Here is a 13,725-nt window from a genome sequence, read left to right on the forward strand (position 1 = left end):
TTTGAGAGTTCTTGTTGAGGTTTTTAATTGAGGCACACCATCTAGGCCCCAGGAGTCTGCCCTACAGTTATGTCCAGAGAGCAATTTCCCCCATGCTCCATATGCCATTATTCAAGTCATCATTCTTTCGTTCTCAGTCTGTGTCTAGGACCCACACACCACTTCCCATAGCTGTAATTATTCCTTTCCTATAAGACTTGCAGATGGAAAATATCTTCTGTAGTTTGAAATATTTCCTCTTATTTAAATTAAAAATCATAATTTTATATGATTACCCTCCCTTTCTTTTGTAGACCATATCCTAGCACTCTATTAGTTTTGCCTGCATCACCAATATTTCTGAAAGGAAAATGTTGTTGCAATGCATACTCTTTATGGTAGATATATTGATGCTGAGTCAGTCTTTCCAGGCCAGAGTCCAGGCTGAGCGTGTTCCTTGTTTAACTGAGATTAGACAAGGTCCTGAAGGATCCCAGGGAATTGGGGGCAGTGGTGAAAAAGTGGTTTTGGTGGAAGTGGCCCCAAATGACCAAAGTCTAAAATCTTATATCAACAATAAACCCACTAAACCCCCCATTTCAAAGTCACAGCCATAGACCAAACTACTCTCTCCTTCCCCATATGTTCTATTATATTATGTTTCCTTCACAAGGCCTCCAAGGATTACTCCCACTAGACATCCCCTATATTCCTCTTCTCACTCTTTCCTTTTACTAGAAGATGGGAGAGGGAATACAAAATTACTTGCCAGGACTTTTTGGAATGGTGATAAGAACACTGGTGCTGGAAGACTAGGTTCAAACAGCAATAGAACTAGGTTCAAATTTGCAATATGATCCTGGAGAGGTTAGGTAACACTTTGAGCCTCAATTTTGATCTGTAAAGTGGGGATAGTGATATTGCTGAGCTCGGAAGATTGACATGAGGATTTCATAACATAATACACATGTAGCACTTGGCACAGGAACTGACACACCAGGGAGTGCTAAATCAGTGCTGGTCACTACAGCGACTGTCTACCTCTTTCCCTTTTTCATAGACCAGTTGCTGATTGGTGAAGCCTGAAAACGTGAACTTAGATTTGCCAAGATCCACAATATTTCATAACTTTAGCATGATAATTCCAATTTGGCTGTTCCATCCGAAGGAAATTATCCAGAACATATAAAAGCATTGTGCACAAAGATGTTCATAGCTCTGTTACTTATGTATGCCCCAAATGATCAACAGTAGTGAACTACATTTACCTTTCCAATGGAGTGTTGCTAGAACTAATCCAAAAGTACTTATGAAGAATTCCTAATAATATGGAAAATTATTACAAGTAAAATTACAAGTAATTTTGCAATTACAAGAAAATTACAAGAAAAGTATTACAAGTAAAATTACAAGTAAACTTTTATGCACAGTATAATAAAATCCATACAAAAAGCAAAACTTTTGACATAACATTAGACAAGAGGAAATATACCTGGTTATTTTTTAAAGATTTTTTTAAAGCTTTTATTTATTTATTTAAGTAATCTCTATACCCAGCATGGGACTTGAACTCATTACCCTGAGATCAAGAGTCATATGCTCTTCCAACAGAGACGGCCAGGCGTCCCCCAGTTATTTTTAACTGGTTTGGTTTCAGTCATGTTTTTCTTTTTTCTTCTTTCCTATAATTCACATACATCTCGCTAAAAAGCAGCCAAATAGGAAGTTAGAAGCTCCATTGATTTATGGACTTTAGGTTAATGATTTGATATCTTGATGTCAGTAAATTCAAACTCTGCAAAATCCTGCTGGATTTTTTAAATTCTTTTTGCTCCCAAGTGGCTGTGTAGAACATTGGACAATTTCACTGCCCAGTAAAGCAGAATTCTGTATCAAATTTAAGCATTGTATTTTCCATGGAAATCATAAGCTATGTGGATTATTTTCTTGGTGGTCTTTCATGCTATTTTTCTGAATTTAAATTCTGGAATAATTCTGCTAATTAACCCAAAGTGGAATGTGCAGCTTCATATATATAGCTATATATTCTTTTAACATGTGTTCATTGCCTAAATGATTTCTCAGTGACCTTTCCCATATCATCTGATTTTTGTTGTTGTTGTTTTTTTTTTTGTTTTTGTTTTTGGTGTGTGTGTGTGTGTTAGCAATTAGCAGTAAAAAATGCCTGGATAAGCCAGCCTTTGGAATATTTTTTTTACCTGATACCTGCATAACAAACTCTTTCTAAAACAAATCTCATGCGTAGTCTATCTTAAAAAAAATCATTATGTCTGTTCTCATGTCATTGACTTCTTTCACTAGGTATATGTTTTTCTCATGAGATTAGTCTGTATAGTGAGAGAGGGAGAGGGTCAACTAGGAAATCATATTTCACTCTGTTCTCATCTTGGAGGACCACATGACATATTCGAGTTTCCTCTCTACAGCAGCCAGAGTCACCCTTTTAGAGCATAAATTCAGATCATGTCATTTCCCAGGTCAAAAACTTGCAGTGGCTTTCCATCACCCATAGAAAAACAGTCTGAAGCCCTTCTTATTTAAGAGCCTTCATGATCTAGCATACCAGCCTCTGCAACCTCGTCATAGCCTGCTCTTCCCCAGCTCACTCCACTCCAGCCTCGAAAGCCTCCTCGTTATTCTTCCAACATCCTGAATTTGTCCCTGTTTTAAGACTCTTGGCCTCGCTGTTTCCCAGCAGGCCAAAATTCCTCTCCCACCAGATTTGCTCAGTGTGTTCTCTGCTGTCACACAGGCAAGTGTCCTCACTGATGTCTTAAAGTTATTCCCCCATAATCCTCCTGTTCCTAATATCACTTACTTCACCTTCTGAGCACCTGGGCTAGGGTTATTTATTTACTTTTGTACAAGACTTAAAATGGTGAGTGCTATGATAGTGACGTGTAAACAGGTGTGAAAGAAGGGAGAAAGACAGCATTTAACTGTAGTTCAGAGTGGCATTTGGGCGGGGCGGTCTCATGTGGTAGAATCAGTGAGAGCTTTCTTGTCAGTGTTTGTTTTCAGTTCCAGCTCTGTCACTTATTTGCCAAATAAGCTTGGCAAATTGCTTATCTTCTGTAAGCTGTAGCTTCTTTATATACAAAAAGGCAGGGGTGTTCATAGTAGTACTGATCCTGAAGCTTTTAAGGATAGTAAACTAAAATAAACTTAGACCATCTTTCTTTAAAAATTTTTTTTTAAATTTATTTATTTAAAGTCAAGTTAGCTAACAAATGGTGTGGTATTGGTTTCAGGATTAGAATTTAGTGACTTGCATATAATCACTTGCATCGCTTGCATCACTTGCATATAATACCCAGAGCTCATCACAACGAGCCCTCCTTAATGCCTATCACCCATTTAACCCACCTCCCCTCCAACAACTCTCAGTCTGTTCTCTGTATTTAACAGTCTCTTATGGTTTGCCTCCTTCTCTGTTTTTATCTTATTTTTCCTTCCCTCTTTCTATGTGCATGTAGTTTGTTTCATAAATTCCACAGATGAGTGAAATCATACGATTTCAGGATTGGAAGTCTTTCTCTGACTGACTTATTTTGCTTAAGACAATACATTCTAGTTCCAACCATGTTGTTGCAAATGGCAAGATTTCATTATTTTTGAACACCGAGTAATATTCCATTGTATATAAATACATCTTCTTTACCCATTCATCAGTCAATGGACATTTTGGCTCTTTCCATAATTTGGCTATTATTGATAGCACTGCTCTAAACATTGGGTGTATACGCCCCTTCAAATCAGCATTTTTGTATCCTTTGGATAAATACCTCACAGTGTAATTGCTGGTATTAATTTTTTGAGGCACCTCCATACTGTTTTCCAGAGTGGCTGCGTTAGTTTGCATTCCCACCAACATTGCAAGAGGGTTCCCCTTTCTCTGCATCCTCACCAATATCTGTTGTTTCCTGAGTTGTTAATTTTAGCCATTCTGACAGGTGTGAGGTGGTATCTCAATGTGGTTTTGATTTGCATTTCCCTGATGATGAGTCATGTTGAACATCTATTCATGTGTCTGTTACCCGTTTGGATGTCTTCTTTGGAAAAGTATCTATTTCTGTCTTCTGCCCATTTCTTCACTGGATTACTTGTTTTTGGGGTGATGAGTTTGATAAGTTCTTTTTAGATTTTAGATACTAATCCATTATCTGATATGTCTTTTGCAAATATTTTCTCCCATTCCATCAACTGATTGTAGTTTTTTTTTTTAAGTTTATTTCTTTTTGAGAGACAGAGAGAGACAGAGCATGAGCAGGGGACAGGCAGAGAGAGAGGGAGACACAGAATCTGAAGCAGGATCCAGCCTCTGATCTGTAAGCACAGTGTCCGACGTGGGGTTTGAACTCAGAGCTGTGAGATCATGACCTGAGCCAAAGTCAGACACTCAACCAACTGAGCCACAAGGTGTCCCAGTTGCTTTTAGTTTTATTAATTTTTTTACTTCACTGTGCAGAAGCTTTTTATTGTGATGAGGTCTCAATAGTTCATTTTTGCTTTTGTTTCCCTTGCCTCCAGAGACATGTCTAATGAGAAGTTGCTGTGGCTGAGGTCAAAGAGGTTGATGCCTGTTTTCTCCTGTAGGATTTTGAATCCTGTAGGATTCTTTTATTTTCTCACATTTAGGTCTTTCAACCATTTTGAATTTATTTTTTTGTATGGTGTAATAAAGTGGTCCAGTTTCATTCTTTTGCACATCACTGTCCAGTTTTACCAGCACCATTTGGTGAAGAGACTGTCTTTTTTCCATTGGATTCTCTTTCCTGCTTTGCCGAAATTTAGTTGGCCATATGTTTGTAGGTCCATTTCTGAGTTCTCTATTCTGTTCCATTGATCTACGTGTCTGTTTTCTGCCAGTACCATACCGGTTTGACATTGCAGCTTTGTAATATAGCTTGAAGACTGAAACTGTGATGCCTCCAGCTTTGGTTTTCTTTATCAATATCACTTTAGCTATTCAGGGTCTTTTCTGGTTCCATGCAAATTTTAGGATTGTTTGTTCTAGCTCTGTGAAGAATGCTGGTGTTGTTTTGGAAGGGATTGAATTGAATGTGTAGATTGCATTGGGTAGTATTGACATTTTAACAATATTGTTCTTCCATTCCATGAGCATGGAATGATTTCCACTTCTTTGTGTCTTTTTCAGTTTCTTTCATAAGGTTTCTATACTTTTCAGGTAACAGATCTTTTACCTCTTTGGTTAGGCTTATTTATCTTATGGTTTTTGGTGTAATTGTAAGTGGGATTGGTTCCTTTATTTCTCTTTCTGCTGCCTCATTATTGGTGTATAGAAATGCAACTGGTTTCTGTACATTGATTTTATATCCTGTGACTTTGCTGAATTCCTGTATCAGCTCTAGCAATTTTTGGTGGAGACTGTCAGGTTTTCCGTGTAGAGTATCATGTCATTGGTAAAGAGTGAGAGTTTACTTCTTTGACAATTTTCATGCCTTTTATTTCTTTGTGTTGTCTGATTGCTGAGACTAAGACTTCCAACACTATGTTGAATAACAGTGGTGAAAGTGGACATCCCTGTCATGTTCCTGTTCTCAGGGGTAAAGCTCTCAATTTTTCCCCATTGAGGATGATATTAGGTGTAGGCATTTCATATATGGCTTTTATGATGTTAAAGTATGTTCCTTCTATCCCAACTTTCTTGAGGGTTGTTATTAAGAAAGGATGCTGTGTTTTGTCATATGCTTTTTCTCCATCTATTGACAGGTTCTTATCCTTTCTTCTATTAATGTGATGTATCACGTTGATTGATTTGCAAATTTTGAACCAGCCCTGCAGCCCAGGAATGAATCCTACTTGATCACGGTGAATAATTCTTTTAATGTACTGTTGAATTTGATTTGCTAGTATCTTGTTGAGAATTTTGCATCCAAGTTCATCAGGAATATTGGCCTATAATTCTCCTTGTTAGTGGGGTCTTTGTCTGGTTTTTGGAATCAAGGTAATCCTGGCTTTATAAAATGAGTCTGGAAGTTTTCCTTCCATTTCTATTTTTTGGAACAGTTTGAGAAGAATAGATACTAACTCTTCTTTAAACATCTGTTAGAATTCCCTTGGGAAACCATCTGGCCCAGGACTCTTGTTTGTTGGGAGATTTTTGATAACTGATTCAATTTTTGTGCTGTTTAAGGGACTGTTCAAATTTTCTATTTCTTCCTGTTTCAGTTTGGGTAGTTTGTGAGTTTCTAGGAATTTGGCTTTGAATGACACAGTGGACCAAATGGACTTAACAAATATATTCAGAACATTTCATCTTAAAGCAGCAGAATATATGTTCTTTTCACATGCACATGGAACATTTTTCAGAATAGCTCACATACTGGGTCACAAATCAGCCCTCAAAAGGTACAAAAAGATTGAGATCATACCATGCATATTTTCAGATCACAACTCTATGAAACTTGAAATCAACCACAAGAAAAAATTTGGAAAGCCCTCAAACACACGGAGGTTAAAGAACATCTTACTGAAGACTAAATGGGTTAACCAGGAAATTAAAGAAGAAATAAAAAAATACATGGAAGCAAATGAAAGTGAAAACATGACAGTTCAAACCCTTTGGAATGCAGCAACGGCAGACACAAGAGTAGAGTACATTGCAATTCAGGCCTATCTCAGGAAACAAGAAAGGTCCCAAATATACGACCTAACTTTACACATAAAGGAGCTAGAAAAGAAGCAGCATATAAAGCCTACAGCCAGCAGAAAAAGGCAAATAATAAAGATTAGACCAGAAACAAATGACATAGAAACAAACAAAAACAGTAGAACAAATCAATGAAACTAAATGCTGTTTCTTTGAAAGAATAAACAAAATTGGTAAACCGCTAGCCAGACTTACCAAAAAGAAAGAGAAAGGATCCAAAGAGATACAATCATGAATGAAAGAGGAGAGATCATAACCAACACCACAGAAATTCAAACAATATACAATATACAATATACAATATACAATGACTTAAAATTAGTTGATAGTTTTCTTTAAAAAAAAATAGTTAACTGTGGCCATAAACCTAGGGTTTTTTTTTCTTTTCAGGTGAATAGCTAACATCATTAACTTCCATTTAATAACTAAACACTGGCTCTGTTTTTTAACATTATTAAGTGTCCAGAGGATTCCTGTATTTAGATGATGGCTCGTTTCTTGAGAAATTATACTTGGAAATAAAGAAACAAGTGTGTGTAGATAGGAAAGCTTGGTTTGGTGGTAGTAGTGGGACTATGCAGGCGGCAAAAAATTATTTCTGGATTTAATCATATCTTTACTGAAGAAGGAACCCTAGAGATCACGTAGTTCATCCTTGTCAAATTACTACCTAGGAGAAAGAGATTTCCAAACCCACCAGCAATTTACTTTTATTTTAGTTTTTTTTTTTTTTAGAGCTTATTTATTTATTTTGAGAGAGAGTGAACGAGTATGAGTGGGGGAGGGGCAGAGAGAGAGGGAGAGAGAGCGTCCTAAGCAGACTCCATGCCATCAGTGCAGAACCCAATGCAGAGCTCGAACTCAGAAACTGTGAGATCATAACCTGAGCAAAAATTGAGTTGGATGCTTAACCGACCGAGTAATTCAAGCTCCCACCATCAATTTATTTGAAAACATAGTATAAAATAATACTGTTGCTTCTAGGAGAGTATGAAAGTAATTTGCTAATCAGAAAAAAAAAAAAAGGACAGAGATGTTTATATAATGCTTCCACTTTCTGGCTAAAAGCTATTTTACTTGGGTATAGACTAGCTTATTCAAAGCTACTTAGCTAGATAGCATTGGCTTTCTTATCTTCTATCATATGTACCATTAATAAACAAGATGACCAAAAAATACTATAAATTTCACTCCAATAGAATTTTCCCATGATGTTGGTATCTTTTAACTTTAGAAAATGCTTAATTTAATAAATATCTATGGTCATGTTTAAGTTTTAATATACTTGTAAAATACTCCTATTTTTAAGAACAATGACATTATTGCCATAACTTAATTTAGTATAAAAACATTTATTGAGTACTTATTTTGTACTAAATTCTGCATTAGGCTATCTTTGGTGATGCAAAGATAGGCAAAGCATGCTTCATTTCCTTAAAGAGCTAAGTCCAGTGAGTGAGAAAGATAGTATTATGATAAAATTATGATTAATATCATGATAATTATTATGAATAGAGGTGTTACTGAGATGTTATGTGAGCCCAGGAAATAAGTGCCTAAGTCAGTTGTGGAAGAAGTCTTCATGGAAGAGAAGAAACAGGAGGAGGGGCTAAGAGAACTCTATTGTGCAACTTTTTGAGGCTCTAATTTTATGGGGCTGTGTAAGGTAACTTCCTTTCCATCTCTGCAGATAACATTTCACCAGTATCTGAATAATATCTTTATTTTCTCCGTGAACTGACCAAATAGACTGTTGGTTGACGGAGATACCTCCCCTGTGTATTTTTCTTTTCATTCTATGGTACTCTGAGAACTGCTGGAGTTTCCAGTCTCCATCATGGAATCTTCCCACAAAGAACACATTAAAGTCTTTAATAATGAATAATGAAAAATAATAGATACAATGGTAAATGTTTTAATTAAGCATTTTAGCAACTGCTTTAAAAATCTATGCCCTAGGGATGCATGGATGGCTCAGTCTGTTAGGCATCAGGTTCTTGATTTCAGCTTGAGTCATAATCCCAGGGTCCTGGGATCCCAGGGTCCCAAGATCCCATGATCTCTATGCTGTCAGCATGGAGCCTGCTTGGGATTCTGTCTCTCCCTCTGCCCCTCCCTGCCCCCACCACCCCGTGTTTTCTCTCTCTTAAAAAAAAAAATCTATGCCCTAAAAGAGAGATAGAGTGTCTTCTATACAAAATGTGAAATATAGAGTAGGCAATTAATTGGTTTTAAAGGAGTATTCAATTAGTGAAATCTGGACTATGATGCTCTAGAGTCTGCTTGTGCTTTTAATTTTTTCCCAAGTTTCAAGCACCCAGAAGCCAAGTGCTTTTCAAGAAAACTCACAAAATAGGTTATTTGTGTACAGGCCACCCATCTCAGTAGGTTTAAGAGTTAGCATTCACAGAATTCAGAGCTGTTTTTAAAAAGTAGTTTTGGAGGGCACCTGGGTGGCTCACTTGGTTGGACATCTGACTTTGCCTCAGGTCATGATCTCATGGTTTGTGGGTTCAAGCCCTGCCTTGGGCTCTGTGCTGACAACCAGAGCGTGGAGCTTGCTTCAGATTCTGTGTCTCCCCCTCGCTTGCCCTCCCCTGCTTGTGCCCTGTCTTTCTCTCAAAAATAAATAAACATTAAAAAAAATATTTAAAAAAAAGTAGCTTTGGATCTTAGGTGAAAACAAAGCCAGCTAAGATCAGTGCATTTCAACATCTAGTAATATAGTCTGGTTTTAATCTTCTTCTTATAAAAAGTATTCTATTATATGCCTGAAGATATATTTCATCACAAGCTCCAGTAAAGTGAAGAAGAGGGCATGTGTGTGTTTAGGGAGGGGGAATGGGTGGAGGAACTATATAGGTGCATATGGACAATTTTTATCTATTTCTCTAACTTTCCTCATTTGTTTCATTTCCCTATTATCTTTTCTTTGATTTCTAAATTATTTCTTATGCCAACCTTTACCCCACTAGTACAGAAGATAGATTTCATCTACAACCTCTTCCTAAAATATTAGTAAAACAAAATTAATTGTACATGAAATATTCTTTAGGTTTGCTATTTTCCCCTTATTTTGGTAACAGCCTTTCTCTGGGATGATGCAAATCTAGGGCAACTGCATTTCAGCATGAGGACCCTAAATGTGCTCCCTACTAGGCTGATTACTTGGAGCTAATGTAGTGTTCCATTCATTGGATTCCACACACTTCCCCCATATTGATTGCATTATCAGTAGTAGTAATCACAGATATCATTACCAGCCAATTACACAAACACGTATCTAAACTAGGTAACTTATTCACCAACATTATCTCTTACAAGTCTTAATTTTGTAATGAAGCTGATCATCTTATCCAATTGAGTGTAGCTACATATTTTGATCTAGTAGGCTAAATGTAAGTGTATTGAATTATGTAGCAGGTAATTACTTACATATGTTTGTAACAACACAAATGAGAGCAATTTGAATGTAATCTGTTTCTTATTCTATTTGAGGGCTGCATTAGAGAAGGTTAACTGCTTTAAAAAATAGACCCAAGCATGTATTTGGATCAAACACAATAGAAGTGTTTTTCCTGCTTACATAACAGAACTGGTGTGAAAACTGGTGGCGGGGCAGGCAGTCATCCAGAGACCCAGGTGGGTTTCTGACGCATTCAATAAAAGAGTTCCAAGGTCACCCTGAAAGATTTAGTTTAGGGGAAAAGAGTATTGAGGAGCTAATGGGAGATGTCTATGGGCTAACACTGGCAGTGATGAATAGTCATATTCTATTGGCTAGTTACCATATGACCATACCTAATTATCAAGAAAGTGGGATTATAATCTACCCTAGTAAGTAAAGGAAAGCATGGTGAGAAGTTGGCAATTTTGCCATAAAGACTCAAATCAGAATTTGCTCTATTTCTCTATATAATGAATACTTTATTTGGCTTGTCATTATTCGGAACTTCTATCAGGCTTTCTTTGCTTTAATTTCCTTTATACTATGTCAGATATATTCTAAAACTTAGATCCAAGTCCTGCCTCTTAGACTTATACATATTAGACAAGTGAAGAAGGGGGAATATAAAATCACAAAGTATTTTTTCAAAATTTTAAACAAATAAAGTATGACCATATTATTATAATGTTTTTTTGGCAGTTTAAATTGCAGACAAGTAGGTTAGGATAAAAGGTTTTGGGTGATAAAAAAGATGTCTTAGTTCAACCCTTATTGCACAGGTAAGGAACATGAGACTTGGCAAGATGAATTTGTTTGTCTAATTCTACAGGAAACATTTGCGGTTCCTGGCTCTTTCTCAAACCCATCTCTTCCATAACATTATTTGTCATCTTTTTACTTTGTAGTCATATTTTCTACAAAGCATAAGTCATTGAATAATGTCCATCCATTTACAGGGATGAAGTAAAACACAATGAATTATAACTGACATAAGGCTAATATGTTTAAATCGGCAATAAAATAAATCCAACACCTTTCCAGATTTTCCAAATTCACTTGAAGATCCATAATAAGTTCACTGCTTAGTAAAGGGTGTTTTTTATTACTACATTATTTTTCTTATTTCTTCAACAAAAAATAATGGCTTCTAGATAAATCTGCTGCAAATCTAAAATTATACAATTCGTGACATTTGGATTATAAATTTATTATCGCCATGCCAATAAATATTTAAATTAAAAGTTCAGGGGAAATGAATGACAAAATCTGAAGTATTGGAAGGTATGTTTCCTTTAAGGAGGAAAGCCAAATCATTATTTTTAAAAAAAATATATTGCCTTTTTGGTGGGTAACAAACTCTTAAAAGCAAAATTTAATGGTGTTATTGAGACGCCACCCTAGCAAAAAAGATAGTTCCTTATTTAATTGTCATTGCCAGAGCCTAATCTCATGCTCTTTCTTCAAGGATGTATAAAATGGAAACTGTAAAAGAAAGTGGCACAAGTCTAGCTGTGCTCTAAATCATGCAAACATCAGGAAATGTTGAAATTATGTGGAAATTTGAGGTTATTGTTGCATTTGTTATTATCGCCATTCATATTTATATCAGACATTAACTGTGGTTGATGATCTTATACCATGAGTGAACCCAAATCATTAGAGTGACACACATCCTTTTTTTTTTTTTTAAATTCAAAGAAAACTGAAGCACGGTCTTCAGAATTGGTTTTTGTTTTTTATCTTTTTTTTTTAATGTTTGTTTATTTTTGAGAGAGAGAGAGAAAGGGAGAGAGCAGGGAATGGGCAGAGCGAGAGGGAGACACAGAATCTGAGGCAGCTTCAGGCTCTGAGCTGTCAGCACCAACTGAGATGACACAGGTGATGAGATCATGACCTGAACCAAAGTTGGACACTCAACCAACTGAGCCACCCAATCACAATTGGTTTTTCTTATGAACATCATAAACATGGCTGCAAGTTTACCATAGAGTAACTTTTGCTTGTTACAGTGAGTAAGAATTAGAAAATCTGGCAAATTTATTTGAAGTGAAGATGAGAAAAGCCTTTGCTCCCTGTCTGTCCACCTCCTACCAAGCACAAATAATAAGGTCCATCTAATTTTGTGATTCTACAAAAGAACAATGGTGTGAAATGTAGATAAAGGAGATGACCAGGCTTCGGTTGCTTTCATATTTACTTGGTCCATGTGGTAAAAGTCTGCATTCAGTTGATTATTTTTTTTAAGTTTATTTATTATTTTGAGAGAAACAGAGATGGCACAAGTGGGGGAGGGACAGAGAGAGGGCGAGAGAGAGAATCCCAAGCAGGCTCTGCATTGTCAGCACAGAGCCTGATGTGGGGCTCAAACTCAGGAAACCGTGAGATCATGACCTGAGGCAGCATCAAAAGTCAGAGGCTTAACTGACTGAGCTACTCAGGCACCCTTGCATTCAATTGATTATTAATGTAAAAAAATATCCAGCAACTATGTGTATGCATCAGGGACATCAATGGTAAGAGAGCCCATCTTCTAATGAACTGTGGATTGTCATTTATATTGCTTTGATTTGCAAGGATTTTATATGCAACCTCCTGGAGAGTAGAGATATACACTTCTTTTGGGATCCTTTTTTTGGATATACCCTCTTTAAATATAGGCAACATGTGTTCAGATCATCTTAAAAAGCTCCAGTTTCATATTCTCTGAAGAATCTGACATGGGTCCCCGAGGTGACAAAGAATATATTTTGAAGGAAAAATAATAAATGGGAGAGTTGAGTCTTTTAACTTTTTTGGAATTTGGACTCTATTAAAATCTAACTGAAGTTTTCATAGGTGTTATGGAAACTATTTCTTTTGAAAAATGCTCATATCATAATATGACAGAGATAGTCAAAACTGTAAGTTGCCACTTTAGTTTGATTATTCTTTTGAAAACAATCTGTGTTAAATATTATTACACAGAACTACATGAAGAGCAAAGAGAATGCATTGAGAAACTAAATTTGCATTTCAGTAATCAATTATTTTCAATTACATATGGCCTCTGAAGAGTTTCTGTGAAGGAAAGTACCTAGAGTTGATTTTATTTAAATTCCGGAATTCTTTCCTTTTAAAAAATATGCATTCTGATATTTTGGTGTATGTAAATTTTTAACTCTCTAACTCCGTATATATTAAGGTACATGGCATCCTAAGTAGGACTATATTTAAAAAGTGAGTAATTTTATTTTTATGGCCCTCGGTATGGCTTCTTTATACTGTGATGAATCTTGCTTTCTGCCTTTTATTTGCATAAGTGAAATCTTCAGTTTTGCATCATCATGTATATTTCCTGCAAATAATTAACTTTAACTTTTTCACTGTACAGAGCTGGCTCTTTGCCTCAGCATATTCCCCTGGAGATTATCAGATACCTGTCTGAGGAGAAGGATTTTCTTCCTTGGCATGCTGCCAGCCGAGCTCTCTATCCTCTAGATAAATTACTGGACCGCATGGAGAAATACAATGTCTTCAATGTAAAAAGACATATTTTCTTCTTTCTTATTTTCGGATGATGAACTGTTGTCTCATTATCTACTTTATGTAACTGATCCTGAGTCAT

General features: G+C 36.2%; 1 protein-coding gene across 1 annotated transcript in view; it reads left to right on the top strand.

Moving 5' to 3' along the window:
- Positions 1–13,725, top strand: part of TRHDE (thyrotropin releasing hormone degrading enzyme) — a 378,788-nt gene that overhangs the window by 329,895 nt on the left and 35,168 nt on the right. Inside the window, exon 13 of the mRNA XM_027071244.2 lies at positions 13,492–13,639. Within this exon, the coding sequence (XP_026927045.1) occupies positions 13,492–13,639 (148 nt within the window). The remainder of the gene's footprint in view (positions 1–13,491; positions 13,640–13,725) is intronic.

The sequence above is a fragment of the Acinonyx jubatus genome, chromosome B4 (assembly GCF_027475565.1).
Source record: "Acinonyx jubatus isolate Ajub_Pintada_27869175 chromosome B4, VMU_Ajub_asm_v1.0, whole genome shotgun sequence".
In the NCBI taxonomy this organism is placed as follows: Eukaryota; Metazoa; Chordata; class Mammalia; order Carnivora; family Felidae; genus Acinonyx; species Acinonyx jubatus.